The 27,903-nt window shown below is 41.0% G+C and overlaps 6 protein-coding genes across 6 annotated transcripts; 1 reads left to right on the top strand and 5 right to left on the bottom strand.

Moving 5' to 3' along the window:
* Nucleotides 1-677: 677 nt before the first annotated feature.
* Nucleotides 678-1,949, bottom strand: LOC311503504 (claudin-4-like). Its single transcript, XM_084566261.1, has one exon. It carries the CDS (start codon nt 1,767-1,769, stop codon nt 1,098-1,100), a length of 672 nt encoding a protein of 223 aa, XP_084422387.1. The 5' UTR covers nt 1,770-1,949; the 3' UTR covers nt 678-1,097.
* A 1,154-nt stretch (nt 1,950-3,103) lies between these two features.
* Nucleotides 3,104-4,998, top strand: LOC311506196 (GTPase IMAP family member 4-like). The gene is made up of 2 exons (XM_084570073.1): nt 3,104-3,397; nt 3,472-4,998. The coding sequence occupies exons 1-2, from the start codon at nt 3,376-3,378 to the stop codon at nt 4,311-4,313; spliced, it is 864 nt and encodes a 287-aa protein (XP_084426199.1). The 5' UTR covers nt 3,104-3,375; the 3' UTR covers nt 4,314-4,998.
* A 1,024-nt stretch (nt 4,999-6,022) lies between these two features.
* On the bottom strand, nt 6,023-10,148 carry LOC311501827 (GTPase IMAP family member 9-like). Its single transcript, XM_084563860.1, has 3 exons — nt 9,472-10,148; nt 9,208-9,279; nt 6,023-7,239 (listed from the first exon to the last, which is right to left on the bottom strand). Exons 1-3 carry the CDS (start codon nt 9,563-9,565, stop codon nt 6,308-6,310), a joined length of 1,098 nt encoding a protein of 365 aa, XP_084419986.1. The 5' UTR covers nt 9,566-10,148; the 3' UTR covers nt 6,023-6,307.
* Nucleotides 10,149-10,485: 337 nt separating this feature from the next.
* LOC311501834 (GTPase IMAP family member 7-like) lies at nt 10,486-13,327 on the bottom strand. Its single transcript, XM_084563875.1, has 3 exons — nt 12,900-13,327; nt 12,609-12,719; nt 10,486-11,475 (listed from the first exon to the last, which is right to left on the bottom strand). Exons 2-3 carry the CDS (start codon nt 12,700-12,702, stop codon nt 10,700-10,702), a joined length of 870 nt encoding a protein of 289 aa, XP_084420001.1. The 5' UTR covers nt 12,703-12,719; nt 12,900-13,327; the 3' UTR covers nt 10,486-10,699.
* Nucleotides 13,328-14,358: 1,031 nt separating this feature from the next.
* Nucleotides 14,359-20,588, bottom strand: LOC311494876 (GTPase IMAP family member 8-like; the record flags this gene model as incomplete). Its single annotated transcript, XM_084554138.1, has 6 exons — nt 20,442-20,588; nt 19,276-19,386; nt 18,191-19,019; nt 16,406-16,501; nt 15,757-15,932; nt 14,359-15,200 (listed from the first exon to the last, which is right to left on the bottom strand). Exons 2-6 carry the CDS (start codon nt 19,367-19,369, stop codon nt 14,359-14,361), a joined length of 2,037 nt encoding a protein of 678 aa, XP_084410264.1. The 5' UTR covers nt 19,370-19,386; nt 20,442-20,588.
* Nucleotides 20,589-25,961: 5,373 nt separating this feature from the next.
* rasd2b (RASD family member 2b) lies at nt 25,962-27,315 on the bottom strand (the record flags this gene model as incomplete). Its single annotated transcript, XM_084573179.1, has 2 exons — nt 25,962-26,506; nt 26,688-27,315. 2 exons carry the CDS (start codon nt 27,313-27,315, stop codon nt 25,962-25,964), a joined length of 1,173 nt encoding a protein of 390 aa, XP_084429305.1.
* Nucleotides 27,316-27,903: the final 588 nt, after the last annotated feature.

Raw genomic sequence — 27,903 nt, 5'->3', positions numbered from 1 at the left:
TCTGCTTCTTTGTACCACCGTTGTTCTATCTACACTGAGTTCAGTTTGTTCAAGAAACAGCTTGTAGATAATGTTTTATCGTCTTTATCACTAAAATTTAAAATCTTAATAGGGGAGGAAATAGGTGTTAAAAATATACTTGTCTGCAAGACAAATCTGTTCCTACACACAGTATTTCCTCATAGAAAGCTTGTATATAATGTTTAAATGACAGCCAGTTATAGTGAAAGCAAACACATGTATTTATTGTGCATGAGTGATTATACAGTACATGGTAGAAAGTCATTGATAACAAAGGTAAAGGAGGAAAAAGCACTGTCACACTTCTGAATAACTGTATGACATTATTAGCTAGATGAAACATTATAAAACTTGCTGTTACGTACTCCAACCCTGCTCCTAATGCTCAAAATTAGTTACTGTGTGCATTGTGTTAACTGGATTGACAGAAAACATTTAACTGTTCAAAATAAAAAATAAAAATTTATTTGTTAAACCAAATTGGCAAAACTGCTTCTTATATAGTAAAAATGAAAATTTAAATTATTTCACATATGTCGAAAGTTCTGTAAAACTATCAAAACAATGCATCCCAGAAGCACATCAAGTTAAAAAAAGAGAGAATAATTAGTTAAGAATAAAAGCATTACTGACAAAAAAGTGTCTAAAAAGTACACAAACAATTATCACTCTCAACTGCCCACGCATATTTTCAGTCAAAACACACAGCATGCACAGATGTACGATGCACACTAGCCTTCTGTACACAAACTGCCCACACGCACACACACAAACACAAGCAGAGGGCGAGCGGAATCTGAGGAATGTAAGTCACATGCATTAGTAAACATCTAAAATCCTCCCACAGCTCACGTCAACTCCTACTCTGATAAACAGTCCTTAAATAAAGGAGATTTGATTAGAAATTTACAATATGAATTCAAGAAACAAACACAAACTTGGCTTTATCGTGACATGAAACACACCTTGCTATGAATATTTTCTACAGATTGTGACTGTGCAGTTTCCAGAAGCTTGTCTTGACGAGGTTGTGACCTCTGTCTCTGGTCATAGCTCACATGTCTGATATAATCATCTCATACGAAAGATTTTTCCTGTTGCTTCACCTCTCCTGCAGTTGCCACTGTTTGTGAGCTATCCTTCGTTGGCCTCCCGATAACAGGCAGCGCTCTTCCTCCCGGTGCAGAGGAGCCGATGTGCAGCAGAACGCCCCCCACAAGGAGCAGCACGCTGGCTCCCCAGCCCAGGTACAGTGCTGGCCCCAGCTCTCTCTTTAAGGGTGCTGCAATATTTGGATCGTAGAAGTCTCTTATAATTGCGTAGGCGGTCCAGCAGATGGGTAACAAGTAGGCAAGGCCAGCAACAATGAAGAGCACCCCTGCTATCCGAGACAGCCGAGTCTTGGAAGCCGGGTTACCTCCATCCATGCAGTGAGTACACTTGGCCCCCGTCACCCCGAGTATGAGAGCCAGAAGGCAGAGAAGCAGGGAGAGAACCGTGAGGCACCGCGCAGCTTGTGCGGACGTGGGTAGGGCCAGGGTGGAGTCATAGGTCTTGCACTGGATTTGGCCTGTTGTCTGAGACAGACAGTTCATCCACAGTCCCTCCCACAACATCTGGGCGATCACCAGCTCTCCACCCACGAAGGCCGATACACGCCATAGAGGAGCTGCGCACACCAGAGCCCCAAACACCCAACCCAACACCGCCAACACCAAGCCCATCAGCTGAAGACCTGTTGATGCCATGAAGAATCTCAAGCTCTCAAAAAATGTCAAAAAATAGTCCCGTTTTTTTTTCTTTTCTTTCTCAGAAGACTTCTGAGAGCCTTGTCATTGAGCACGCTGTCCAGTGAGTTGTTGAGATGAGTCTTCCCCCTTTAGTATCCTTCCTCTAATGCTGCGATGTGCTGTAAAGCAATTAGAAGCATATTTAAATGAACTCAAACATAAAGTGAGAATAGGTATATCTGTGAAGATTCATCATCATTCAGGTCATGGTATCCAAATAAAAAAAGCAAGTAACTTCTTCTGTCTCAGAGGAAGCTACTTGCTTCTTCAGTCTTAGAACTGAAGAAGCTACTTGGATGATAGTGAAACATCTTTAAGAAGCTCCTACACGTCTAGTGGCCCTTGTCTCACTCTCTTATCTGGATGTAAGAACCAATATTTCTTTGGTTTCTTTCCTGCACAGTTCTATATTTCCGGCAAATCTATTAAACTTACTTTTTAGTCAGATGTCCACAGATGTCCTGATCCTCCGTGTGTTTCTAGATGGTGCTGTATAGCCATATGATGTGAGTAGCTGGTGTCTTACTTCTATTATGACTGGCCAGCTTGTCTCTCTCTAGATCTCATACACAGAGGTGTAGGAGGGCAGCAGTGTAATACTGCATACTAAACACTCACACACACACAGAGAGAAAGAGAGAGAGAGCGCTAGTTATGCAAAAATGAGATGACAGCAAACAGACACTAGGACACTTTGTTGGATGCTACCATGTTGTCATCTCTTAGAGTTGAAGTGGGCAGATTGAGGCATGATGAAGCCAGGGAGGGGTTGCTGGAAGATCATTAGAGTTTTGTGTCCTCGTAATAAATCTGAATGGCTGTGTAAATGATACCATTTTGTTTGGTTTTGACTATTTTATTGAGATACTTGCAGGTATACAAATACCTGTTTGGTCATGTGCAGTGCAAAATCTGAGTAGTTCCGAAGTCAGCCACTAGATGGTGGTAGAGACACTGCGACCAATTCCAGATTTGACATACCTTGCATGCTCAGAGCATGAGTGAGTTTATTATTTGCATTTGTTTTCTATTGCATGGACCAGTGTACTCGGAGGACACTTCGGAGTACTGAGACTGGCAGTAGAGCTTTTGCAATCAAAATGGATTTGATTTATTTGATTTGATTTGTGCACAACTTCCGTTCCTCCCCATATGTACGTACTGAGCTTACAAACAGAGCTTGGGGGACAACGGGGTAATTTAAATGAGTTCTAATGCCAAATCTTCTTTTCAATCTTTCTTCTGACCCTGTCAGTATTTAAGCCATTTTAATGCTGTTTTGAACCAGCGTATCAACAGCTTTCTGAAAACTCTAGTTTCGTTTTCTTTGAAAGGTTTGTGGAGAGGGAGAGTTTCATTTCACTGGAAACCACTGTGGTGGAGCAGGACAAAGTGAGAGAGAGAGAGAGAGAGAGAGAGAGAGAGAGACAGAGAGATAAGTTGCTCAGCATAGTACAGACCTACTGTGTACTGGAAGACAAAGCTGAGAGACAAGCACGGACAGATTTTGTAGTTTGTTTGGTTCCATCTTTGTTTCCTGGTATTTCTTTCTCTTTAAAACACCATGGGATTGACTTCGGCTGAAGGTGGGCATCTTTACTTTGTGCATTTATATGTTTTTACAACTAGATTAATCCCAGAATTTCAACTTTCTCAACAGATTCTTGCTCTCCAGAGATTGCTGACCTGAGGATTGTCTTGCTGGGAAAGACTGGATCGGGAAAGAGCGCGACGGGGAATACCATCCTGGGATGGAAAGCTTTTGAAGCAAGTGTGTCTCCGTCTTCTTTGACAAAGACATGTAAGAAAGAAACTGCACATTTTGACGAGAGAACTGTGAGTGTCATTGACACCCCTGGGATCTTTGACACATCCATTAAGGTAGAGGAGCTGAAAAAGGAAATAGAGAATTGCATCATGCTGTCTGTCCCGGGGCCTCACATATTTCTGCTAGTGATCAGATTGGACATCCGTTTCACAGAAGAGGAGAAGAATGCTGTAAAGTGGATCAAGGAAAACTTTGGCGAGGAAGCATCCATGTATACAGCAGTGCTTTTCACTAGGGGCGATCAGCTGAAGGAAACCTCCATTGAGGACTACCTAGAACAAAGTCCTGACCTGAAGGAGGTCATCAGTGACTGTAAAGCCGGGTATATTGTGTTTGACAACACATGCAAGGGAAATCGTACTCAGGTAGCTGATCTGTTTGAAAAGATAGACCAGACAGTTCAGATTAATGGGAGCCACTACACTTGCAGTTTATATGAAGAGGCCCAGAGACGTATGAATAATAATAAACGGTGGCGCCAATGTGGAGAAGTACTGAACTCTGCAAGTCATTATTTGCTTGTGGCGGCAGCAGTTGCAGCTGGTCCTGTAGGTGGTGCTGCTGCAACGGCAGAGGGAGCAGCAGTTACCATGCGCTCAGTGGTGATGTTAGCAGGTGCAGGGATTGCTAAAGTCATCGGGACATGGGCCGGACCCAAAACAAAAGACAGCTAGGTCATGTGAACCAAGGCTCCTTTCAAAGTTATCCATGTCCTTGACTTAACATTTACATTTGAAGTCCCTTTTCTGTCCAAATATTTTGTGGTTTTGAATTAGCGTAGGCTCATTAGCATTAGTCACATCATGCATGCTTTGAATTTGAACCTGTTGTTATACATTTGGAAAATAGGTGATATAGATTTTTATTGTTGAAATCAGATTTTTAATTTTTATTTCAATGAAAGAAATTGTTATTTGGTGTTATGTTGAGATCTTTAGCACAACAAAATCCTAATTAAGTCACACAAAATCTACCAGTGTTCTATGTTGGCACTGGCAGAACCACTGAGGTCGCTTCCTGGGCTGATGTATAGGGGCGACGTAGCAGTGCTGCTACACCATGGCAACAGCAAAGCACACCAGACCAGCTCTCCCCATCCGAGTGTGCAGACTACAGATTGTTGTTCACCTTGTCACTAGCTGGACTGCTCTTTTCCCAGATTATTGTTGGTGAATCAGAAATGAACAGTCTGTCTTTCTTTCAAGAAGAGGGTGAGAACTTGTGGATCATGGATCTACAACATAAGCAAATCATTTTACCCATGAATTTCATAATGACAAAGAAAATACAAGGCAATCTAATGTTGTACAACATGAATGTATATCAACTGAATCTGTAATCCTGTAAAATAAATAAAGTCAAAGAATTGTGATATAAAAGGGTACTCTGGCTTCCTCCCACCGTCCAAATGTGAGTGTGAGTGTGAATGGTTGCCCAATGACAGCTGGGATAGGCTCCAACCCCGCCCCTTCACAGGACAAGGGGTTACAGAAGATGAATGAATGAATGAGCTGTATTCTTCCATTTTTATTTATTTATTTATTTTTGTCTGTGCTTCTAAAATATGGCAGGATTTTATTTTTTTTTTTATTTTTTTTATCGAGTAGCCGCACAAACATTCAAAATTCAGACGTATTTAAAGAGTGGTGCAACATAAGGGACAAAACTTAAACATTAAATCCGTCTGGTAAGTCGTCTGTACTCAGATTTGACATTACATTTTGTGAGCTGCTGTGATGATTATCTGTGACAAATACCTTTTCGCTGCATTCCCCACAACTGAAGTCTGAGTGCACAACCTTTTCACTATACTTTAAGACGGTGGAAGCTTCAGGAGCACCTAAAGGTTATGGTCCCTTTTATGAGTTTTACTTTAAGTGCACGTCACTTGCCACTGTAACCATAAAAATTACTTAGGGTTTTAAATTAGATTTAATTACGTTAATGTGAGATGTACAGATTTTAATTTAATGCTAATTGAGATAAATCATCAGCAGCATGTGAAGACAAACTGCCTTTTGGATATTTCCACTGTGAGTGACTGCACAAAATCCAGTGCAAACAACAGACACAGCTGATGGAATGCCTTTCATAGTCGTTTTGTTTTAGATGGCACGTGCTGACAGTATCATAGTGGCAGAATAGTGAGGCCTCGCTGCGTTTCCGTAGATGTGACCAGTCAGTGGACCATTGTTTCCCGTTTCCTTCGTGGAAATGAGCACGTAACGCTGCTAATAATAAAGCAGGAGAACCAGTATGTCATTGTTTAAACAGGGAACAGTGATTCATCTGCACAGATGTTTTATTTCAGTGATTATCAAATAAGTTACTAATAGTTCTAGCATCATTTATTGGGATTCAGAAAGAATATTTATTCAAGTATAACTCAGATTCATATATTGGCTTCAAATGATAAGTGAGTAAAAAAAAAAAAAAGCAAACAGTAAAAAAACGAGTTTTGTGTTTCATACAGTTTGTTTACTTCACATACTTCTGCATTCATGAGTCAAAACTGAATCATTTTAGAATCACAATGCAGAAAGGGCCAAAACACATCATTCACTGTTTAGCGCTTAACAGTATAGCGGCGTGTGCAGTATTAATACTGTATTCAGTGTCACAACTTGCAGATGGATAAACATGTCCTTGTCACTATTGTCCGGCCAGGTTATACTGGCAAATTAGATTTAGATTTGCATTTTAAGCCTTTCCAAATGGAAATGGCAGCTAAGCCGCATAACACTCCCAGGACGAGTGCAGGCGCTCCCAGAGCCAGAGCCACTGTGGTGTTTGCTCCCACTGCTATAACCACCCCAGCAAACACCAGCACAGCAGCAGCAGCCGCCGCCACGCATATATTCTTTCTTCTAACCTTTTTTTCCTTTTCCTTTGCTTTCTCTTGCTTCTCCCTCTCTGCATCCCACATTTTCTTCTCCTCTTGCTTCTTCTCCTCCTCCTCTTGTTTCTTCCGCTCCTCCTCCTCTCTCAGCTTCCTTTGCGCTTTCTCATACATCTCATTCGTGTAGTGTTTGCCCCCGTTGTCCTGTACCATTTCTTTGATCATGGTGACCAGCTCGGAGACCTGCACGCGGTCTTCAGCGTCGTTGTTGTTGAACGCGTGGTATCTGCGTCCAAATGTGATGGAGAGTCTCCGCAGCTCCTTGCACTCCTTCAGAGCATTGTCAGCTTTAGCTTGATCTTTGCACGTAAACAGCATGATAGTGTACATGGAGGCGTCGTCGCCAAAGTTATCCTGGATCCACTTCACCGCATTTCTTTCCTCTTCTGTGAACCTTACGCCAAGCCTGATCACGAGCAGGAAGGCGTGAGGGCCCGGCACTGACATCTTGACGCACTCCTCTATTCTGCTCTTTAGCTCTTCCTCTGAGATGCCCGTATCGAACAGACCTGGAGTGTCAATCACCTGCACCAGAGTCCCATCCACTTCCCCGCTCTGCGTCTCACAGTGTTTGGTCACAGACACAGGGCTCGGGTCCTCTTTGAAGGCTGCTCTCCCGAGGATGGTGTTCCCTGTTGCGCTCTTCCCTGATCCCGTCTTGCCCACCAGGACTACCCTCAACCCTCCAGACAGGTCCAGAGCTGTGGTAGACAGCAGACACAAAATTAACTCTGTACACAGAGCAAAAGTCAATATTTTCTTTCTTTTTTTTTGCTTTTTTTTTGCCAAGTTAGGCTGCAAACACACTAATATAGTTAGTTGTAAACCCTGCATAACTGCTAGATTCATGTGTAGTGCCACAATCAGAATCATCTATATTTAGCCAAGTGGACAAGATGGTTACATAAAAGATAACAGTTCATCTATATAAACATACTGTATTGCAGTACTTATAATGTGAATAACCAGCATTTTATTTTATGACCCTCAAGGGCACAGAAACTACAAACCAACATTGAAGAACTACCAGCAACAAAGAGCAAGTGTAGCATTGCCTCATACCACCTGTTTCTGAGCCAAAGAGACACTTGGACACACAGCAACTAACGGCCACCCAGTACGTGCGTTTTGCTTGAGAGGAAACAACTCTTCATCCAGCAGTTATCAGTAGTCTGTATTTATCATTCAAAAGGAGAAATGGGAAAGCTAGGACTAACTAGGAGGCCAGGTAGCTAGAAGCAGCTACAAACGAGTGTACAGCGCTGGCCAGATGACCTAGTCATTGTGAAAATATTTGCGCACTGGAATGTTAAGAAGAAGAAAAAAAACACGTCATTTGCATACTTTCGTCACTTCCGTTTCTTCTTTAGCGCGCTGATTCACTAAGCTACCGGTCAGAGGTCACTCTGACTGTTAGTTAAACACACTCATCTGACCGAAAAGCTGCCAACAGAGGTCCGACTAGCGCCAACAGTGCCGGCCTGACACCGGCTAACAGATGACCATCGGCCTGGTGTGTCACAAACATTAAAAAAGAGAGAGACTTTCTGTCTATTTTTAGTTTAAAATCTCCCAGAGTGAGTTTCAGTCTGGGCAGACACAAACTGACTTTGTGTCCTCATCGTTTACTTTGTGTCCTTTGCGTCCTGCCTTGACAACTTGTGGTGCATTCACCACGGACAACAAGTTACAGGCGTCAGTTACCTTTCTTGTGTATGTTTGCAGCTCTTCAGCAATTCGGTTCTGCATTTTATCATGTGACTGCTGGCTACAAGCACAAGAGGTGAGCTATTATTCAAACGATTTGTGACAACTCCTATATCCAGCAGTGTTACTGGCTGTCGGGGATAATTTTCATTGTGACACAGAAATAAAATCTAGTGGGGCTAGGGAGCCATCTTTTTTCCTGTATTGTGCCGCACAAGTACACTATATATACTACTATAATACCGACTGACAGTTTAACAAGGTGCAAGACGAAAAAAACATATGTGCCCCCAAAGTCAAGGATACAGAGTACTACAAGCTACCAAATATACACTTGTTGTAAATGTGTTACAGCTACACATCCTTATTAAAGCATATTAATTTTATATATTTATATATAAATACATAAATAGTATATAGAAGTGTCTGTTAAACTTTTACCAGACGTCTCAAACAGGAAACAAGATAGATTTGTGGAGATTTTTTTAAAAAGCATATATATTTGTTAAAATTTTCCAAAGCCCAGTAAAGGTATTTTCATGTTCCCAAAACAAACATTTCATTTGAAAATTGTAGTCAGCAAAAATACTATAAAATATATAGGAAATATATTTATTGTTTCAGTGAGAGATATGAATTAGAGCTGGTTCAATCCTTTTATCCACTGTGGAAAAGACTTTAGGGTAACAGAAACCAAAATCTGTATTTATAAATCCTGTATTAGCATTTACAATCAGATGTATAATTTCTGGCAATAGCTACAAAGGATGACCAGTTATACTAGAGAAGAATAAATGCCAGAGATTTTTTTTGTTACTGATCTTAGAGCTATAATATAATGTATATTAGAAGTAATGACAAAAACAAGATAACTTAGCAATGCATATCCTTATTAGTAAGTGGTGTTCACATATGTCTAATCACTAAGATTTCACGAGAACTGGGACAATGAAGGAGCATACCGTCAAAGTTATTCAGACCACACCCATCAGACCGAGGTAGAGTTCTCTGCTTCTTTTCTCTGAGTGGTATAGCTGTGACATAAAAATAATACCACAGAGGCACAAAAGGAAAAAGACTATTAGTCACTGACATCATTATCAAGGTCTACATTTTCTGTTCTTCTTATCTGTTCAGTGTCACAGCATCATTGTAAATGTGATGTTCTGCAGTAATCAAGGGATCAATGCTGATGTTTTAAGATTGAGTCAGATCGATTGTCTTACCTTCTGCCATTACTTCAGATTCAACTTTTCCAGGTCCCAGGTGACAAGATGTGTTCTTCCAGACCCGAGTAGTGAACTTAGACAAACTCCACATTCACGCTAGTTCTCTGGGAAGCTTCTGGAAGCTGCTAGCCTATGCACGGGGGGCTTCCTATTTCCTTGTATTGTCTTTAGTTTACTTCTGAAAAATGTGAATCTGCACAGAGACCGTCCACTGCTCTCTGACTATGCTGAACAGGTTTGCATTTAGTTGGTATATTTTGGAGAGTCAACATGAGACCTAAATTGTAGCTCCTTAACTGAAAATATAGGTTATTGTATAATTAAAGCATGTAATGAGGTAAGTTAAGGGGGGAAACAAGAAAGTCTCTGGAGTCCATCATCATATCCTTCCATTGTTGAAGTCTCCTCCCATTATGACCAAGGAGATTTGCACACAAAAAGAAAAATGACCTAACCTATACAGATGTGCATTAGTGGAGGCAGTATTAATGAAATTGCTGGGAAATTGTAGATTTACCAGACTGGTAAATAAATAAACAAGTATATACACTGATCAGCCATAACTTTAAAACCACTGACTGGAGAAGTAAATAACATTGACCATCTTGAGACAATCCAATGTTCTCCTGGGAAACATTTGGACCTGACGTTCATGTGGATGTTACTTAGACATGTACCACCCACCTAGACCAGACCAGACACCCCCACCCCATAGCAATGACACTCCTTGACAGACTCAAAAAACATGAAAAACAGCACAAGGTGTTGACCTGGCCTCCAAATTCACTAGATCCCAAACTAATCAAGTATCTGTGGGATGATCCACAGAGGCCCCTCCCTTCAACCCATAGGACCCAAAGGCCCCCCACTAACAACATTCTGTTGCCAGACACCACAGGACACCCTCAGAAGGCCCATGTCCATTCTCTGATGAGTCACAACTGTTTTGGAGGCACAAGGGAGACCTACACAATATTTGATTGTAATGTTTCACTTGATCAGTGTAAGTAAATAAATATCGAAATACATGTCAGGAGAAGTAAGCTGAGATTGTATTGATGTTTTTATTCTTTCACACATTAACATTGCACAAAGTTTATTTCTAATCTCCAATAACAAAGAAAGAATACATGATTAAGCTAATATCATATAAATACAAGCTATTCAAAGTTTTTACTTGTCTCATTCTTAACTATTATTTATTGCCCCATCCGCAATTTTTTCCTCACAGGTCTGAGGAAAACGTGTTTTTGATGCAATCATATCCTTGACTGGCAGCAGCTGTTACACCTAGTGCTACAGTAGTAGCTGATCCAGAAATTAGTCCTGTAACTATTGTTACTGCAGGAAAATAACCAATTACCTTACGCCATAGACTCCCCTCTTTTTCAAGTTTCTTCTGGGCTCTCTGGTACATGTCATTGGTGTAGTGCTCTCCTCCATTGAATTCCACCATTTCCTGTATTTTATCAAGGAGATCTCTGACCTGCTTTCTGTCACCTCTCTGGACGTTGATAAGTGAATGGTATCTTCCTCCACAGCGGTTTATCAGTCTTCGTAGATGTTTGCTCTCTTTGACGTAGTCGTCCAGAGATTTACCTTCCAGCAGGTCAGCGTGAGTAAACAGGACGATGGTATACATTGAAGAATCTGATCCAAAATTGTCCTCAATCCACTTAACAGTGTCCTGCTCCTCTTGTGTGAATCTTGACTTCAGGCTGATCACCAACAGGAAAGCATGGGGTCCCGGAACTGACTGTTCAATGCACTTCTCAATGCTTCCTTTAACTTGTTCTTTTGTTTTGCTTGTGTCAAATATCCCCGGGGTGTCGATCACAACAATGTTCCTGTCACCATCTTTATTCTCTTCACAGTGACAGCCTTGGGTCACAGACTCAGGTGACAACCCATCTTTAAAAACATTTGTTTTCCCCAGGATGGTGTTTCCAGATGCACTTTTTCCTGATCCAGTTTTTCCAACCAGAATAAGTCTCAGTTCTTCTGTGGAAAAGTAATAAAACAGGTTTATGGAAATGGACACTTTCCATTCTCCACCGAGCACCATCTGTTTTCTTCTAGACTGTGAGTAACGGAATGATACTGAATCTCACTCGGCAGAGTAACGCGCACCTAACTCATGACCGCTAGAGGATCCAAACTAAAACTAACCGACTGCTAACCGTAACCGTAACTCATAACCGGATTCCTGCTTGCGGGCAGCTCGTGGCTTCACTCGTGGTCCCCTGCTGTCTCGCGGTCTCGCACACAGGCATGAGTTCCTCCTTTTGGTGACTATAATGCCGTATAAGCTTGGAGCCTATGTTGTGAGTGAATTAGCCTACTCTGCATCCACTCCACATACATTTTAGACCATAAGAAAAGAAAATATTCTTTCGTAGTAACCCTGTCCTCATTAATTTTTCTTTCTTTCTTTCTTTCTTTCTTTCTTTCTTTTTTGCACAGCCTAATTTTGAGCTTTAGGTTTAGGCTTACGTAAGCTACTTGATATGATTTTCAGTGCCCATGTTTACATGATCACAATGAACTGATAAATGGCAATAACAGGTAATAATCCGTTCTTAGGTGTTAACTATGCATTATGTCTCGAGTTTCTTTCGCAATCGGGCCATTTTCGTTCAAGTGACTCAAGTGACTCGGACGACAGTTTTTAGCATTAAACCCCACCACCTTTCTGCCACTAGTGTTTACAGTCCCCATGAAATCAAGTTTTAGTTCTTTTTTGTATTTATGTTTTGCACTGTACGTCACCTATATCAGCATCTGATCCAGTAATGACACAAAGGTTGTGTTTATTATTATTATTATTGTTATTATTATTATAGTAATTTATACTTTAGAGTCCTTTCCTAATCCAGCATTATGGGCCCAGACTAATTTTACATTCAATAGAATCCTTTTTGAAATGTTCCCGTCCCTCCTCTGTGGACCAATCAGTTGAGTTTTCAGGAAGGAGGGTTGACTCCATAACTCCCTGTTTTTATAGGAAGTAGGTGAATATGCAAAAGAAAATGGAACCTTTTATTGGAACCTTAAGTTAGGTTACCCACAAGGAAATAAGCTGTAAAACCATGTGTTTTATCCACTGATGATGGTTTGTATTTGTTATCACTTACCTGTGTGTTGATCTTGGCAGTGAGCAGTTCTACCACATAATGTGACGATTATAAACAAGATGCAGCCTAACATCCAAGCCATTCTCCTCGACATCTCTGCAATTACTATCTCTGTCAAATCAAAAAGGGAAAAGTGGGAATCCTTTTCAAGGGAGATAGCAAGGAAAGATTTGAATTAAATCTGAAATTATGAAGAAATGGTCCTCTTAGCTCTTTAGTTAAACATTAAATCGGTTTGGCTAAGATATTCTTCTTTCATTAAACATATAAAGGCATTAAATATGAACATACCTGTGCTCCTCAAGACAGTCTCTGTTATAGCACAGCAAACAAAACACGCAAAGGATCGTGTGGCTGAACTGGAAAACTCTCTTAACTGTCACTGGGAGTAGGCTACTTTCGTTTCTCTGGCAAATAATAAACCAACCAACTACAGAAAACACATACTAAGTAAATGAAAAGACAAAGGAGACACTGGAATGAGGTGTGTATACTTGTTGTTCTGGTTATGTGGTCACATTGCAGGCACCTGCCTTCCTGTCATTTGAGTACAAGGAAACAACCCCCATGTTATGAAATATTAAATTAATATAATTCAATTGTGTGGGGAAAACACTATTTAAGGATTATCCTAGTGTGGGTGTGTACATGTACTTAAACCTCTATGAAGAGCTGTTTGAAGCTTAAGAATTCATTTTAGAATTAGGTTTAGGTTAAGTTTGTGGTGAGGGTTGAGGTTAGGCACAGTTATGTGGTTAAGGTTGGTGTAAGGGCTACTGCATTATATCAGTGAATGGGATTCAGGTAAGATAAACCATATAAACATGTGTATCTAGTGTCTTGTCATATTGCTAACACCTGACTGACATGTATGGGTTTGTACAGTTCAGAATTGAAGCATTAAAGAAACTGGCACCACTTACTCAAAAGCAACCCAGTTCATATGGTGGGGGGAGACCCATCTGCTTGATGCTGGCCAGATGGAGGGACAGAAAAAAAGAGGAAAGTGGGACAAAAGAGAAGGGAGGAGAGGAGGGCAAGAAGTAAATAACAATGACCATCTTGTGACAATTCTGCTGGGAAACTTGTGGACCTGGCATTCATGTGGATGTTACTAGACATGTAGCACCCACCTAGACCAGACCAGGCACCCCCACCCCATAGCAATGACACTCCTTGATGGCAGCAGCCATCCCCAGCATAATGCAGCCTGACACAGACACACACACAAAAACGGTTTAGGAACAACTAAAAAAAACATGAAGAACAGCACAAGGTGTTGATCTGGCCTCCAAATTCACTAGAATTGATCTAGTATCTGTGGGATGATCCACAGAGGCCCCTCCCCTCAACCCATAGGACCTAAAGGCCCCCACTAACATCATTCTGTAGTCAGACACCACAGGACACCCTCAGAAGGACCATGTCCATTCTCTGATGAGTCACAACTGTTCTGGAGGCACAAGGTAGACCTACACTATATTAGGAAGGTGGTCATAATGTTATGCCTGATCAGCATAAATGAATAAATATAGAAATAAAAGTCTGGAAAAGTAAACTGAACATTTAGATTTTATTGAAATATGTTTTTATTCTTTCACACATTAAAATTGCACAGAGTTTATTTCTAATCTCCAATAACAACAAAAGCATACACGATTAAGCTCATATGATCTAAATACAAGCTACTCAAAGCTTTTACTTGTCTCATTCTTAACTATTATTTATTGCCCCTTCCACCATTTTTTCCTCAGGGGTCTGACACAGGAGTAAACATGTTTTTGATGCTGTCATAAGCTTGACCCAAACCAGCTGTTGCACCTACTGCTACAAGAGCAGGTGATCCATAAAACCATCCTGTAGCTATAGTTGCTGCAGAAGAAAAAGCAATCGTCTTACACCATGATGACGTTTGCCCCTCCTTTCTGATTATCTGTTCCTCTCTTTTTTTTCTTTCCTCCTCCTTTCTCCTCTCTTCTTCAAGTTTCTCCTGAGCTCTCTGGTACATCTCATTGGTGTAGTGCTCTCTTCCATTGAATTCCACCATTTCCTGTATTTCATCTAGGAGTTCTCTGACCTGCTTTCTGTCATCTCTCTGGTCATTGATAAGTGAATGGTATCTTCCTCCACAGCGGTTTATCAGACTTCGTAGATGTTTGCTCTCTCTCACGTAGTCGTCCACAGATTTACCTTTCAGCAGGTCGGCGTGAGTAAACAGGACGAGGGTATACGTTGAAGCCTCTGACCCAAAATTGTCCTCGATCCACTTCACAGTGTCCTGCTCCTCTTGTGTGAATCTTGACTTCAGGCTGATCACCAACAGGAAAGCATGGGGTCCCGAAAATGGCCATCTAATGCACTCCTCAATGTTTTCTTTAACTTGTTCTTCTGTTTTGCTTGTGTCAAATATCCCTGGGGTGTCTATCACAACAATGTTCCTGTGACCAACTTTATTCTCTTCACAGTGACAGCCTTGGGTCACAGACTCAGGTGACAAGCCCTCTGGAAATACATTTGTTTTCCCCAGGATGGTGTTTCCAGATGCACTTTTTCCTGATCCAGTTTTTCCAACCAGAATAAGTCTCAGTTCTTCTGTGGAAAAGTAATAAAACAGGTTTATGGAAATGGACAGTTTCCATTCTCCACCAAGCACCAGCATTTTCATCTAACAGTTTTTAGAATTAAACCACCACTAGTGTTTTACGGTCCCCATGAAATCAAGTTGATTTTGTTCATTTTTTGAATTTATGTTTTGCACTATATGTCACCTATATATCAGCATCTGATCCGGCAATGACACAAAGGTTGTGTTTATTATTATTATTATTATTATAGTAAATCATACTTTAGAGTCCTTTCCTAATCCCACATTATGGGCCACAAACTAATTTTACATCCAATAGAATAATTTCTGAAATGTTCCCGTCCCTCCTCTGTGGACCATTTTTTTTTTATAGGAAGTAGGTGAATATGCAAAAGAAAATGGGACCTTTTATAGGAACCTGAAGTGAAGTTACATAGCAACGAGGAAATAAGCTGTAAAACCACAAATGTATGTGTTGTATCCACTGTCAGGTTGATTTGTTTTTACTTGGCTCTCTCGACAAACTTCCCACACTGATGATGGTTTGTATTTTTTATCACTTACCTGTGTGTTGATCTCGGCAGTGAGCAGTTCTACCACATAATGTGACGAGTATAAACAAGATGCAGCCTAACATCCAAGCCATTCCCCTCGACATCTCTGCAATTACTATCTCTGTCAAATAAAAAAGGGAAAAGTAGAAATCCTTTTCAAGAGAGATAGCTAGGAAAGATTTGAATTAAATCTGAAATTGTGAAGAAATGGTTCTCTTAGCTCTTTAGTTAAATATCAAATCAGTTTGGCTAAGATATTCTTCCTTCATTAAACATATAAAGGCATTAAATATGAACATACCTGTGCTCCTAACGACAGTCTCTGTTATAGCACAGCAAACAAAACACGCAAAGGATCATGTCACTGAACTGGCAAATAATACACCAACCATGAGCTAAAGTCCACAGCTGCTCTTCGTGGACTTTAGCTTGGCGTTCAACACAGTCCTCCCTGACAGACTGGTGTCTAAGCTGTCGGAACTGGGAATCTCCAACTCTCTCTGCCTCTGGATCAGGGACTTCCTGACTGATCGCTCTCAGAGGGTGAGAGTGGGCCCCCATGTCTCCTCAGCCATCAGCCTCATTACTGGCTCCCCTTAAGGGCCGTGTGTTGAGCCCCCTTCACTACACCCTCTACACACGACTGCACCTCTACTCACCCCAGCAACAGCATTATAAAGTTCGACGACGACACCACCATGGTGGGGCTCATCACAGGTGGGGACGAGTCTGCATACCTTGACGAAGTGGAGCGGCTGACAGTATGGTGCACAGAGAACAACCTCATCCTGAACACCACCAAGAAGGAGGAGATCATCCTCGACTTCATGAGGAGGAAAGCGGCCATTCAGCCACTGTTCATTGGAGGGGATTGTGTGGAGAGGGTCTCCAACTTCCGGTTCCTGGGTGTGGACCTCAAGGACAACCTGACCTGAAGCACCAACACCAGAGTCATCGTGAAAAAGGCACAGCAGAAACTCTATTTCCCAAGGACGCTAAGGAACAACCACCTCTCCCAGAGACTGCTGGTGTCCTTTTACTGATGCTCCATAGAGAACATCATCACTTACTGCATCTGTGTGTGGTTCTCCAGCTGCACTGCAGTAGACAGAAAGGCGCTCCAGAGGGTTGTCACCACAGCCCAGAGGATCATCGGCTGCCCCATCCCCTCTTTACAGTAACTATACAACTCCCACTGCCTGAGGAAGGCCCAGGTGATACTTAAGGACACAACCCACCCTGGACACTCACTTTTTGAACTGCTGCCATCTGGCAGACGGTTCAGAACACTGAAGGCCACTACTAACAGACTCAGGAATGGCTTCTATGCAAGAGCCATAATCACACTGAACAACTTGAACATTAAAGAAAAATAATGTGAATTGTGCAATAATTCATACAATAATTGTCATAATGTGCAATACATCTGTGCAATAATTTCATATGTTTCACATAATCTCAAATTCATATGTGCAAATGTGCAATATACTTTCTCACAAACAAGTGCAATAACTTCAAGTGATGTGCAATAACATGACTTCTTATTATGTGTGAATGGGGTTGTTATGTCACGTTAGTGTTTATAGTTTTGTACATGTTATTTTTACTCTAGTTTTTTACATTTCTTTTACTTTTAATTTATTTTATTCCAATACTTCTACAGCACCTAAGGGGGACCTCAGGTCACCTTAATTTCATTGTACCTGTACAATGACAATAAAGACATTCTATTCTATTCTAACTATAGAAAACATCTACTGAGAAAATGAAAACATGAAGGAGGCTGCTACTGAAATCAGGTGTGTATAGTTGTTGTTCTGGTTATGTGGTCACATTGCAGGCACCTGCCTTCCTCTCAATCATTTGAGTACAAGGAAACAACCCCCATGTTATGAAATATTAAATTAATACAATTAAATCATGTGGGGAAAACACCATTTAAGGATCATCCTAGTCTGGCACCTCTTACTCAAAAGCAACCCAGCTCATATGGTGGGGGGAGACCCATCTGCTTGATGTTGGCCAGATGGAGGGACAGAAAAAAAGAGGAAAGTGGGACAAAAGAGAAGGGAGAAGAGGAGGGCAAGAGAGCAGTGCAAGAAGTAAATAACATTGACCATCTTGTGACAATTCAGTGTTCTGCTGGAAAACTTCTGGACCTGGTATTCATGTGGATGTTGCTTAGACATGTAGCACCCACCTAGACCAGACCAAACACCCCCACCCCATAGCAATGACACTGAACATTTAGATTTTATTAAAATATGTTTTTATTCTTTCACACATTAAAATTGCACAAAGTTTATTTCTAATCTCCAATAACAAAGAAAGAATACAAGATTAAGCTAATATGATCTAAATACAAGCTACTCAAAGCTTTTACTTGTTTCATTCTTAAATATTATTTATTGCCCCTTCCACCATTTTTTCCTCAGGGATCTGACACAGGAGTGAACATGTTTTTGATGCAGTCATATCCTTGACAGAGACCAGCTGTTGCACCTGCTACTACAAGAAGAGGTGATCTAAAAAACCATCCTGTAGCTATAGTTGCTGCAGAAGAAAAAGCAATCATCTTACACCATGATGACGTTTGCCCCTCCTTTCTGATCCTCTCTTCCTCTCTTTTCTTTCTTTTCTCCTCCTTTCTCCTCTCTTCTTCAAGTTTCTTCTGGGCTTTCCGGTACATCTCACTGGTGTAGTGGTTTCCTCCATTGAATTCCACCATTTCCTGTATTTTAACTAGGAGTTCTATGACCTGTAAAATGTCACTTTCCTCGTTGTTGATAAGTGAATGGTATCTTCCTCCACAGCGGTTTATCAGACTTCGTAGATGTTTGCTCTCTCTCACGTAGTCGTCCACAGATTTACCTTTCAGCAGGTCGGCATGAGTGAACAGGACGAGGGTATACGTTGAAGCCTCTGACCCAAAATTGTCCTCAATCCACTTCACAGTGTCCTGCTCCTCTTGTGTGAATCTTGACTTCAGGCTGATCACCAACAGGAAAGCATGGGGTCCCGAAAATGGCCATCTAATGCACTCCTCAATGTTTTCTTTAACTTGTTCTTCTGTTTTGCTTGTGTCAAATATCCCTGGGGTGTCGATCACAACAATGTTCCTGTGACCAATTTCATTGCTTTCACGGTGACAGCCTTGGGTCACAGACTCAGGTGACAAGCCCTCTGGAAATACATTTGTTTTCCCCAGGATGGTGTTTCCAGATGCACTTTTTCCCGATCCAGTTTTTCCAACCAGAATAAGTCTCAGTTCTTCTGTGGAAAAGTAATAAAATTATGGTTGACTCCATAGCTCCCCGTTTTTACAGGAAGTAGGTGAATTTGCAAAAGAAGATGGGACCTTTTATAGGAACCTAAGTTAAGTTATATTGCAACGAGGAAACAAACTAAAACCACAAATGTATGTGTTATATCCACTGATTTATGAATGATTATACTGTCAGGTTGATTTGTTTTTACTTTTTCAATAAACTTCCCACACTGATGATGGTTTGTATTTGTTATCACTTACCCGTGTGTTGATCTCGGCAGTGAACAGTTCTACCACATAATGTGACGAGTATAAACAAGATGCAGCCTAAAAACCAAGCCATTCTCCTCGACATCTCTGCAAGTACTATCTCTGTCAAATCAAAAAGGGAAAAGTAGAAATCCTTTTCAAGGGAGATAGCAAGGAAATATTTGAATCAAATCTGAAATGGTGAAGAAACGGTTCTCTTAGCTCTTTAGTTAAATATCAAATCAGTTTGGCTAAGATATTCTTCTTTCATTAAACATATAAAGGCTTTAAATATGAACATACCCGTGCTCCTCACGACAGTCTGTTATAGCACAGCAAACAAAACATGCAAAGGATTGTGTACAACTCTCTTAACTGTCATTGGGGGTAATTTTGTTTCCCTGTTTAATGATAAACCAACCAGAGGTGGACAGAGTACACACCTTCACTACTTGAGTAAAAGTACAGATACTCCTTGTCAAATATTACTCCAATACAAGTAAAAGTAGCTAAGTCAAAATATTACTTAAGTAAAGTACTAAAGTATGTGCTTAAAAAAATACTTAAGTAAAAGTATTTAAAAAGTATCTCAGGAAATACAGGAAAGGAAAGTAGCTTTATTGTCATTATACAATCCACTGATGCGATTCAGCTACAGATATGTTTATAGCTCAAAAATAAACAAATAAAGGCAAGAAGCCTCAGAACACAGACTCAGCTGCATTCATCAACAAATGCAATTTCTACATATTGTAGTTACATTTGAACACATCATGAAGTATATTTAGCAATACCTAAACATTTATTGTAACATTCAGTTTTGTAACATTGACGGATAAACAACTTGTTGGCTAGTTTACTTACACTTATATCATGTATCACAGCCAAAAATGAGCCGGATAACCCACATCAGAGACAGCCGCACATACCCACCCAGAGTCTCTCTCTCTCTCTCTCTCTCTCTCTCTCTCTCTCTCTCTCTCTCTCTCTCTCACACGCACACACACACACACACACACACACAACTTAATCATTCAACTGCACTGCAAGAGTTGCCATATTTTTAAACCGTTTAAAAATGGTAAGTATGATACTACAAGCTCATACAATTACGTTTAAAATGTTCATCAGCAATTTAACAAACATTAAGCTAGCTAACGTCAGTCTACTTTACATACCGCGACGTGCTTTTTCAGGTTGGAAGACGTTCTTGTAGGCCGTAATATAAGTTGTTTAGTTCGCGGTAAGCACAACAAACATTTAAACTGAAACAAATCAGTTTTTGTGGCAAAAATCTCAAACATGGGTTTGAGATAAGGCCACGGGTGCTCAGTGGGAGTTTCTCCAGTTTCTTCCTCCATTGTATGGCATGACGTAGTACAGGTACGGCAATAGGACTAAGACAAACCATATGCGAACCATATTTTCTCAGAATTTTGAAAAAGAAATAAAATAAAATAAAATTATCAGCTGTCGTAAGCTCAAAAGTAGCGAGTAACGAGAGCATCAACAGAAATGTAGTGGAGTAAAAAGTACAATATTTGTCCTTCAAATGTAGTGGAGTGAAAGTAAAAGTATCCCCCAAAAATAATACTCAAGTAAAGTACAGATACTCAAAAACTGTACAGTACTCAAGTAAATTTACTTCGTTACTGTCCACCACTGAAACCAACCAACTATAGAAAACACCTACTGAGAAAATGAAAAGACAAGGGAGGCTGCCACTGAAATGAGTGTGTATTTATGTGGTCACATTGTAGGCAACTGCCTTCCTGTGTGTCATTTGAGGACAACAACTCCCATGTCATAAAATAATAAAATAGCATGATTTGATAATGTTGGGAGATCCTGGGGTCGTTTTGTGCCGTTCCCTTTTTTATTTTCAAGCCATTTTGGCTGTATTGAACAAATATAGCTGAAATCTGCCAGAGGATATTCATTGTTGTCTCAGTTCCTTAAATTAGCCTAAAATGGCTAAGCTACGCATCACTATTGATGTCAGATAATGGTTTGTGTGTGGGTGTGTGTGTGGGTGGGTGTGTCCAAAGTCTCTTCTCTTAGATGGCCACACTCTGCATTTTAAACTAGTTCAATAATAAAAACGAGCAAGAACCAGATCACTCAGGTTGTTTATTTGAGGAGGAGGCTTCAGAGGTAGAAACAGACCTGGTGATCCTCTTTGCATTCAGACTACTGAAAATATTTCATTTTTTGTGTGTTTTTTGTTTTACAATAAATTTTTGATGCCATCACAAACACTGGCATATAAAGGGTTACAATTCGGAAATTAATCAAATACTTGGTATCTATGATTAGGACTGAAGTTGATTAAAAGATTTATGTAAAAAATGTAAAAAGTATTGTGGGATTTGCCAAATATCATAGCAACAAACATAACCAACGCTAAGTAATCAGAAACATAAAACTTGAAAAGGACACTTTTGTCCCTCTCAGGTATGAAGGTTTTAAAATCCTTTATTGAGGGGCCGCACTGATTAATACACCATTTATTAATCAGCAATGGAAGATTATATTTCAATTTATAGAACCTTATGCGACAGGCATAGTTTTTAAATTACAATTTAAGTTTCTGTCTTTATTAAATTGCTTACCTAGAGAGACAACGGCGGAGACTGAGAAGAGGGACATCGGACAACACAGACAACGTGCAACCCTGGCTTGATGTGAAGCAGAAACTATGCAGCTAAAAGTCAGTGCCTTAAAAGTCTGCTTTTGCAGCCCTATCCCCTTTTTATAGTGACCTTAGTGTTCTACTTTATTTCCTATGATGAGTACAATAATGTTGACGAAGTTCATCACAGGCACAGTCTGCCCTCTAGTGGGCATTAGAAAGCATTACAGTATGCAGGAGCCAGCTTCTTTCTCTCTTCTCCTTTTCATACCTGTTGTACCCATTTTTCTTTTCTTTGTCTGTTTGTTTATTTATCTGATAAAGATAATAGCATTGCTAAAACAAACTCTCCATTTATGGGTCACATGATATGTGTATAATGTAGTGCATCCTTGTGTTGGTTTTGGATGTAAGCAGAAATAATAATAACCAATGTAGAAAATTGGATTGCAGCCTGAACAAGAGCTTCCTTGGTTTTATATGATATGCTGACAGGTGGATTGAGCTCTGTGGTGCACAGCCATAGGAACAAAGTAAAACGTCTAATAAGGACGATGAGCTGTTTCATTTTAGCATCTTTAAATTTAATTTCCTCAAACTGGGCGTCAGCACTTCCAGATTAATTACAACAAACACCCTCTGAACAAAGATTAACCGACAAGAAAGGGGAGCCGTCCACTGGTGGCAGGTGCTGTGTGTGTTTGCGCTTTCATTGCTCTGTCATGCAATTGCGTGACAAGCTGCTGGCCTCCTTCCGTCCTTATCTCTAGGGCACGATCTTGCCCTAGCTGCTGTGAACTGGTGACTGAATGGACTGTTGACGAACGCGGCTCGCGTTACACTAGGTGAAGACGTGCTGACATTTCCACCCCGCGTTTGAAGTCATTGAAAGGGAAAAGAGTGATATGATTACAGGATGTCTGATAGAGCATTCAGGAGATCTGGAATCACATTAGAGGAGGCGGTGATAAGACATAAATGTATGAGACCTGTGAAAACAAATCAAAACATGCTTGTATTTTCCAATATAAATGTGGTCTCAACAAGAACTCCTTAATACCACTTTAGATCTTCAGTAAAATGAGTGTAAACCTAATTACATTTGTTTTCTCTGGCCCACCAAATTCCTCTTTAAATTGCTTTGATACCAATAAAAAATCTATGCTGTTGAGTACGTATGTACTGATTATTAGGCCTGGTTATGTGTGGGGAAACATGGCAAGTGTGAGAATAACAAAATTCAAGGCATCAAGCTGATAAAACTGATGGCTTTAGTGATAGATGAGTGGGCTGCCTCCATAGAAAAGCATTTCTTCCAGCAAAGGACATGGCTCTGTAGAAAAACAGCATCACGTTTCAGGAGTCCACACTTGGAACTGTGTGTATGTGGATGTAATGTGTGTGTCAGAGAAACAGAGGGAACAACAGGAACATATGTGAATCCTCCTCACGTGCAAACAGGGACGGGTCATCCGTCCAAATGTTAGGTCATGCATGTGTGTGTGTGTGTGTCTGTGTGCGACTTTGTGCGAGCCGTGATTGCCGTAACAAAGAAATGAGTTGCTGCACGTGCTGTAAAGTTTTCAGAGGTCACACAGGAGCGCAAATGGCCGCCTTTTCCTGCAATGTGAACTTGCCGGCACATGACAGCGTTCAGAAAAGGAAGGATCCACTGGCTTAGTGGCACAGATAATATAAACATATTGCCATTAAATACAGCCGCTCAGAAAATGCTTATTACAGATAAATTAAGTAAACGTTTCTTTCACTGACAATCTCTGTCATTTTTACATTAAAATAATCTTCACTGATGTGATTCATTTACGTATTGCTGTCAAAGCATCAGGTAACTCATGAGGCTGATAAATAAAATAATATATAAATAAAATGTCATTAAAAGTAAGAAGGAAGGAAGGTAACATGATGATGATTCCTTTGTGTTGGAGGGCAGTGTCCTTCTTTAGCCAAAAAACAAAAGTGAAAGTAGTAAAAAGATCAGTTTAACCTGCAGTCAGTATCATGTTCGACTAACTCACAACTATCTAGTTTACAGTTGTAATGCTGAGCATACAGCATGCACACAGGAAGTCTGATTCCAGAGTTTAAGGTATGTCAGATCCGTCCTGCTCTGTGTTGGATAGGATGAAAAAAGGCACGTCAGACATTCTCCAAACACTTTGATTGGTATTGATTCTGACATTTAAAGTGGAAAAATATGAAATTAGAAAAGAAAAACATCTGATGTGCAATTTTTCCTTATACCTCATACGACTAACTTGTTGTACTTGTTGACTAACCTGTTGACATTCAGTTTCTGGCCTTGCAAATTTAGACTGAGTTGTTTAGCACAATGTATCTAACGTAAGGAGAATTTCTGAATTCTAGTTAAAAACAGGAATCTGGAGACGTTAAAAAGTTAGTATTTTCAACCAATTTGTTTAGTCCTCTTTAGAAATGTATGGGCTCCTCTGGGAAGATGATAGTGACGAGTCTGTTTTTGTCAACCACTGCCTGAAATCAAGTGGTAACCTGACCCATTTGCCACTGTGAACTGGAAACACTGTATGCTGACAGAACTAGAGGGGACAGGGCACAGTTAAAACTTCAGTTTTCCTTTTTGTTCTTTTTTGATAAATATGTGTAATATAAATATATAAAACATAATGCACGCTGCTGTGTAGTTGTACATACATGCTTTTCCTGGAGCGCGCAGCAACCTAAGCTTGGAGCCTTACTGGTGTATTGTTAGGACCAACAAAGCTTATGTTTGGAACAGCAGGCATAGAGAAAAACTTTCACGCGTCAGCCCTCGAATGGTGCAGCAGAAGAAAGACTGTGCTTTATTAGTTTAATGATGGTTAAATTTAAATGGTTAATAACCACACTTTTACCTTAGTGCATTATTGGGAGTGATTTTGTACGACGCCCCCCAAATCTTTCTGAGCCTCAGTCTGTCCTCTGTTCAGATATTGTTCTGAGGCTTTTAGGCTGTTAGAGTCACACCACACATCTTCACAATGCTGCCCAATTTTACGTTCTGAGAAAACTACACATGGGACTGGAGTAGTGACACGGTGGGGTTATCATTAGATAGGGCTGAGAGCACTCTCTTTTGTCATTATTTTTAGGCGACAACATGGAAAGGGTGTCATTATTTCCTTTTTCGATACTCATGAAAAGCAGTCTCGTTTCATTTCGCTTGGTTATAAATAAGCACATGGTCTGAAGGGCTCGGGTGTAAAAAGTTCAAGGGAGGTCTGTTGTGAATGTAAAGCCTGAGTGGTCTAAGAGAAATCAAAAGCAGTGCCCATGGAAACGCATCCACAGTTAAGTGAACACTGACCTCACTGAGCGCAGCCCACACAGCGAAACACCCTGCTTTTTCAGAAGCTTGTGCAAGGTTTCTTTGATACTAACATCAAACTAATAAAATGTAGTAAGAATTACTTTTTGCAATTAGAGTTACATCCTGGTTGTCATGTGTTGGTGTTACCCTGCCTCCCATCCTTCCTTCACCTTCACAAGATCAAGAATGAGTCAGTCATGATCCCTGGAAGCAAAATAAATTCACTCATGGCGCGCACGCACTGAATGACAGGCCCCTGTGAGGAGTCATCTGCGGAGGGGTGTAGGATGAGGAAGGTATACGCCAGCTGGAAACCTTGACTTTAATGTGGTAGTTTGGGACGTGTGGGATTCTGGCAACCGTGAGTCCAGTATTACACACACACACACACACACACACACACAAACACACTCTCAGAGAGATATATCCACACAGGAAGAGAAAACAGGAGTGGGCGAGGGAAAGGAGTTGATTTGATCTGATTTACAAATATAGGTTATGCAATAATAACACAATTATGAATCAAAATCATCCCACTCTATCCCGCATAGATAGATAGATAGATAGATAGTATCTAAACGCATTAATAGGCAACTGATTATGTTGTGAAAAAGAATTTATTTGAAAATCATCTAAAATATATGTACAATAACATCCCTAAGAATATCGTGCATTGTTTTATTCGCTCTGTAACATGTTCTCTCACAGGGTGTCTGTCCCTCACTGAATATGACATTTCTCCAGTCCTTTGCCGGGCTTCCCTGCCTTGTGTGGCCCGATGACTTGACGGAGATCAGTGCTAAAGCTCGGCCGACGAGCCAGTGGGTACAGGGTGCCATAGGGATCATCTCGCCCCGGTATCTGACTCTCCCTCCCCGCCACACGGCCAGTCCGCATCGCCTGGTACGACCGGAGGGAGACTTTGCGGTGTTGAGAAGGCCCAGTTTCCGTCGGAAGTCCACCCCGCCTTGCCAATGTCTCGAAGACTTTTTCGAGGTTAGTGCTGTCTTTTGCAGACGTTTCGAAATAGGCACAGTCATCGCCGAGGGCTCGGAGTACCTCTGCCTGAGAGATGTCTCTCTCCGATTCAAGGAGGTCCACCTTGTTTGCGCAGACGACCAGGGGAACGCGCGGCTGTGCGCACTGCTGTGGGACAGAGGATCTGGTGAGCTTGGATTTAGCAGCCAGAATCTCCGTCCGCAGGGCGCACACCTCTTCGAATGAGCTCCGGTCATCTAGGCTGAATACTAGAAGAAAAATGTCTCCTGCAGAATAGAAAAACAAACACATTTTTACTTCTAAATGTTGCTGTTTTTTCTGCTATCAAGCATTCAAGAGAGAGAGACTTTTACGCATGCACTCATCACCTCACACAGCTTCTAGCATAGACAAAGTTCTGACAAAGATTTTGTATGGACATGGCTTATGACTATAGGCAATACGCACCAGTGAGGATAGACAGCCGCCGTTTTGCCGGGAAGTCCCTTTCCCTTGACGCATCCAGGATGTCAATTTGGTAGGTCTCCCCGCGAATGCGAAACAGTTTCCTGAGGAAATCTTCGGAGGTGGGATTGTAGTCATCCACAAATCCGTCCCGAAGATATCTTCTTAAGATGGAGGTCTTGCCAACCCGTGGCGCACCAAGAACCACAACTCGCTTACAGTTCTGCGGCTTTGTGGAGTAAAGGGGGTCTTGTCGGTGCCCTTGCCCACTGTCACGCTGCCGGGTTTGGCCGTGGAGAACCAGAGCGGCCAGTTGATCCAGTGGGGATCTCTTGCAAGGATGGCTGCTGTTGGCAGTGGACAGTTGCCGTACGGCTGCCCCTGAGCGCGTCTTCTTTTCCTGTTTCCACTGAGATGTAGCCGCTTTGAGTATCCCCAATCCCGCTTTAATTCCCGACGAATTCAGGTGCTGCGAGGCGCTTTTATAAGCCAGTAGAACTTTGGAGGAACCGGCGCACTGCCCATCCACGTTACCATGAAACTGGGGACCGTCTGTGGTGGCGCATTTGAGCTGGTGCGTAACAGGGATGGAGGTGGTCGGTGCGCCGGCGGAGATGGCACCCATGTCCATGTTCTGGCCGGTGATTTCGCTCAGTTGCTGAGTGGGCTGAGTCGGCAATCTGGCGTTTTATAGGCCTCCCCAAGCTTGTGTTTGGCGAGGGGGCTGATGCCAGTTGTCTTATAGGCTAGATCATCCTCAGCCCCGTGGTTCGTCCACGTCATGCTGATTGACAGAAGAGCTTGTTGTGTTCCTCAAGAGAACACCGTGTTTTGATGAAACAAAATGTGGGATAGGCTTGACAGCTGAGCAGGAAAGTCATTAAAATATTTTGTCCTTTGAGTTTCTGAAGCACTTTGTCATGATATGATTATGGTTAATACTGCTACTACTACTATTACATTATTATTATTATTATTATTATTGTTATTATTATTATTATTATTATTATTATTATTGTAGTAGTTGTAATAGTAGTACTAGTAGTTCAGGAAGGCCTTATTGAAGGTAAATATACATCATAACCTTCCTAATACCCTTATCTCACGAGACTATGTAGACTACTATTTTGTTCTTTAAGATATTAATTATTATTTATGTGTGTGTATGAACGTTATTATATTTGCCTTTTTGTTTTTATATGATACGTTTTTTTGTCAA

Source organism: Chelon labrosus (assembly GCF_963514085.1).
Source record: "Chelon labrosus genome assembly, chromosome: 2".
In the NCBI taxonomy this organism is placed as follows: Eukaryota; Metazoa; Chordata; class Actinopteri; order Mugiliformes; family Mugilidae; genus Chelon; species Chelon labrosus.
The sequence above is the reverse complement of the archived record's forward strand: the minus strand, read 5'-3'. Positions and strand labels throughout refer to the sequence as shown.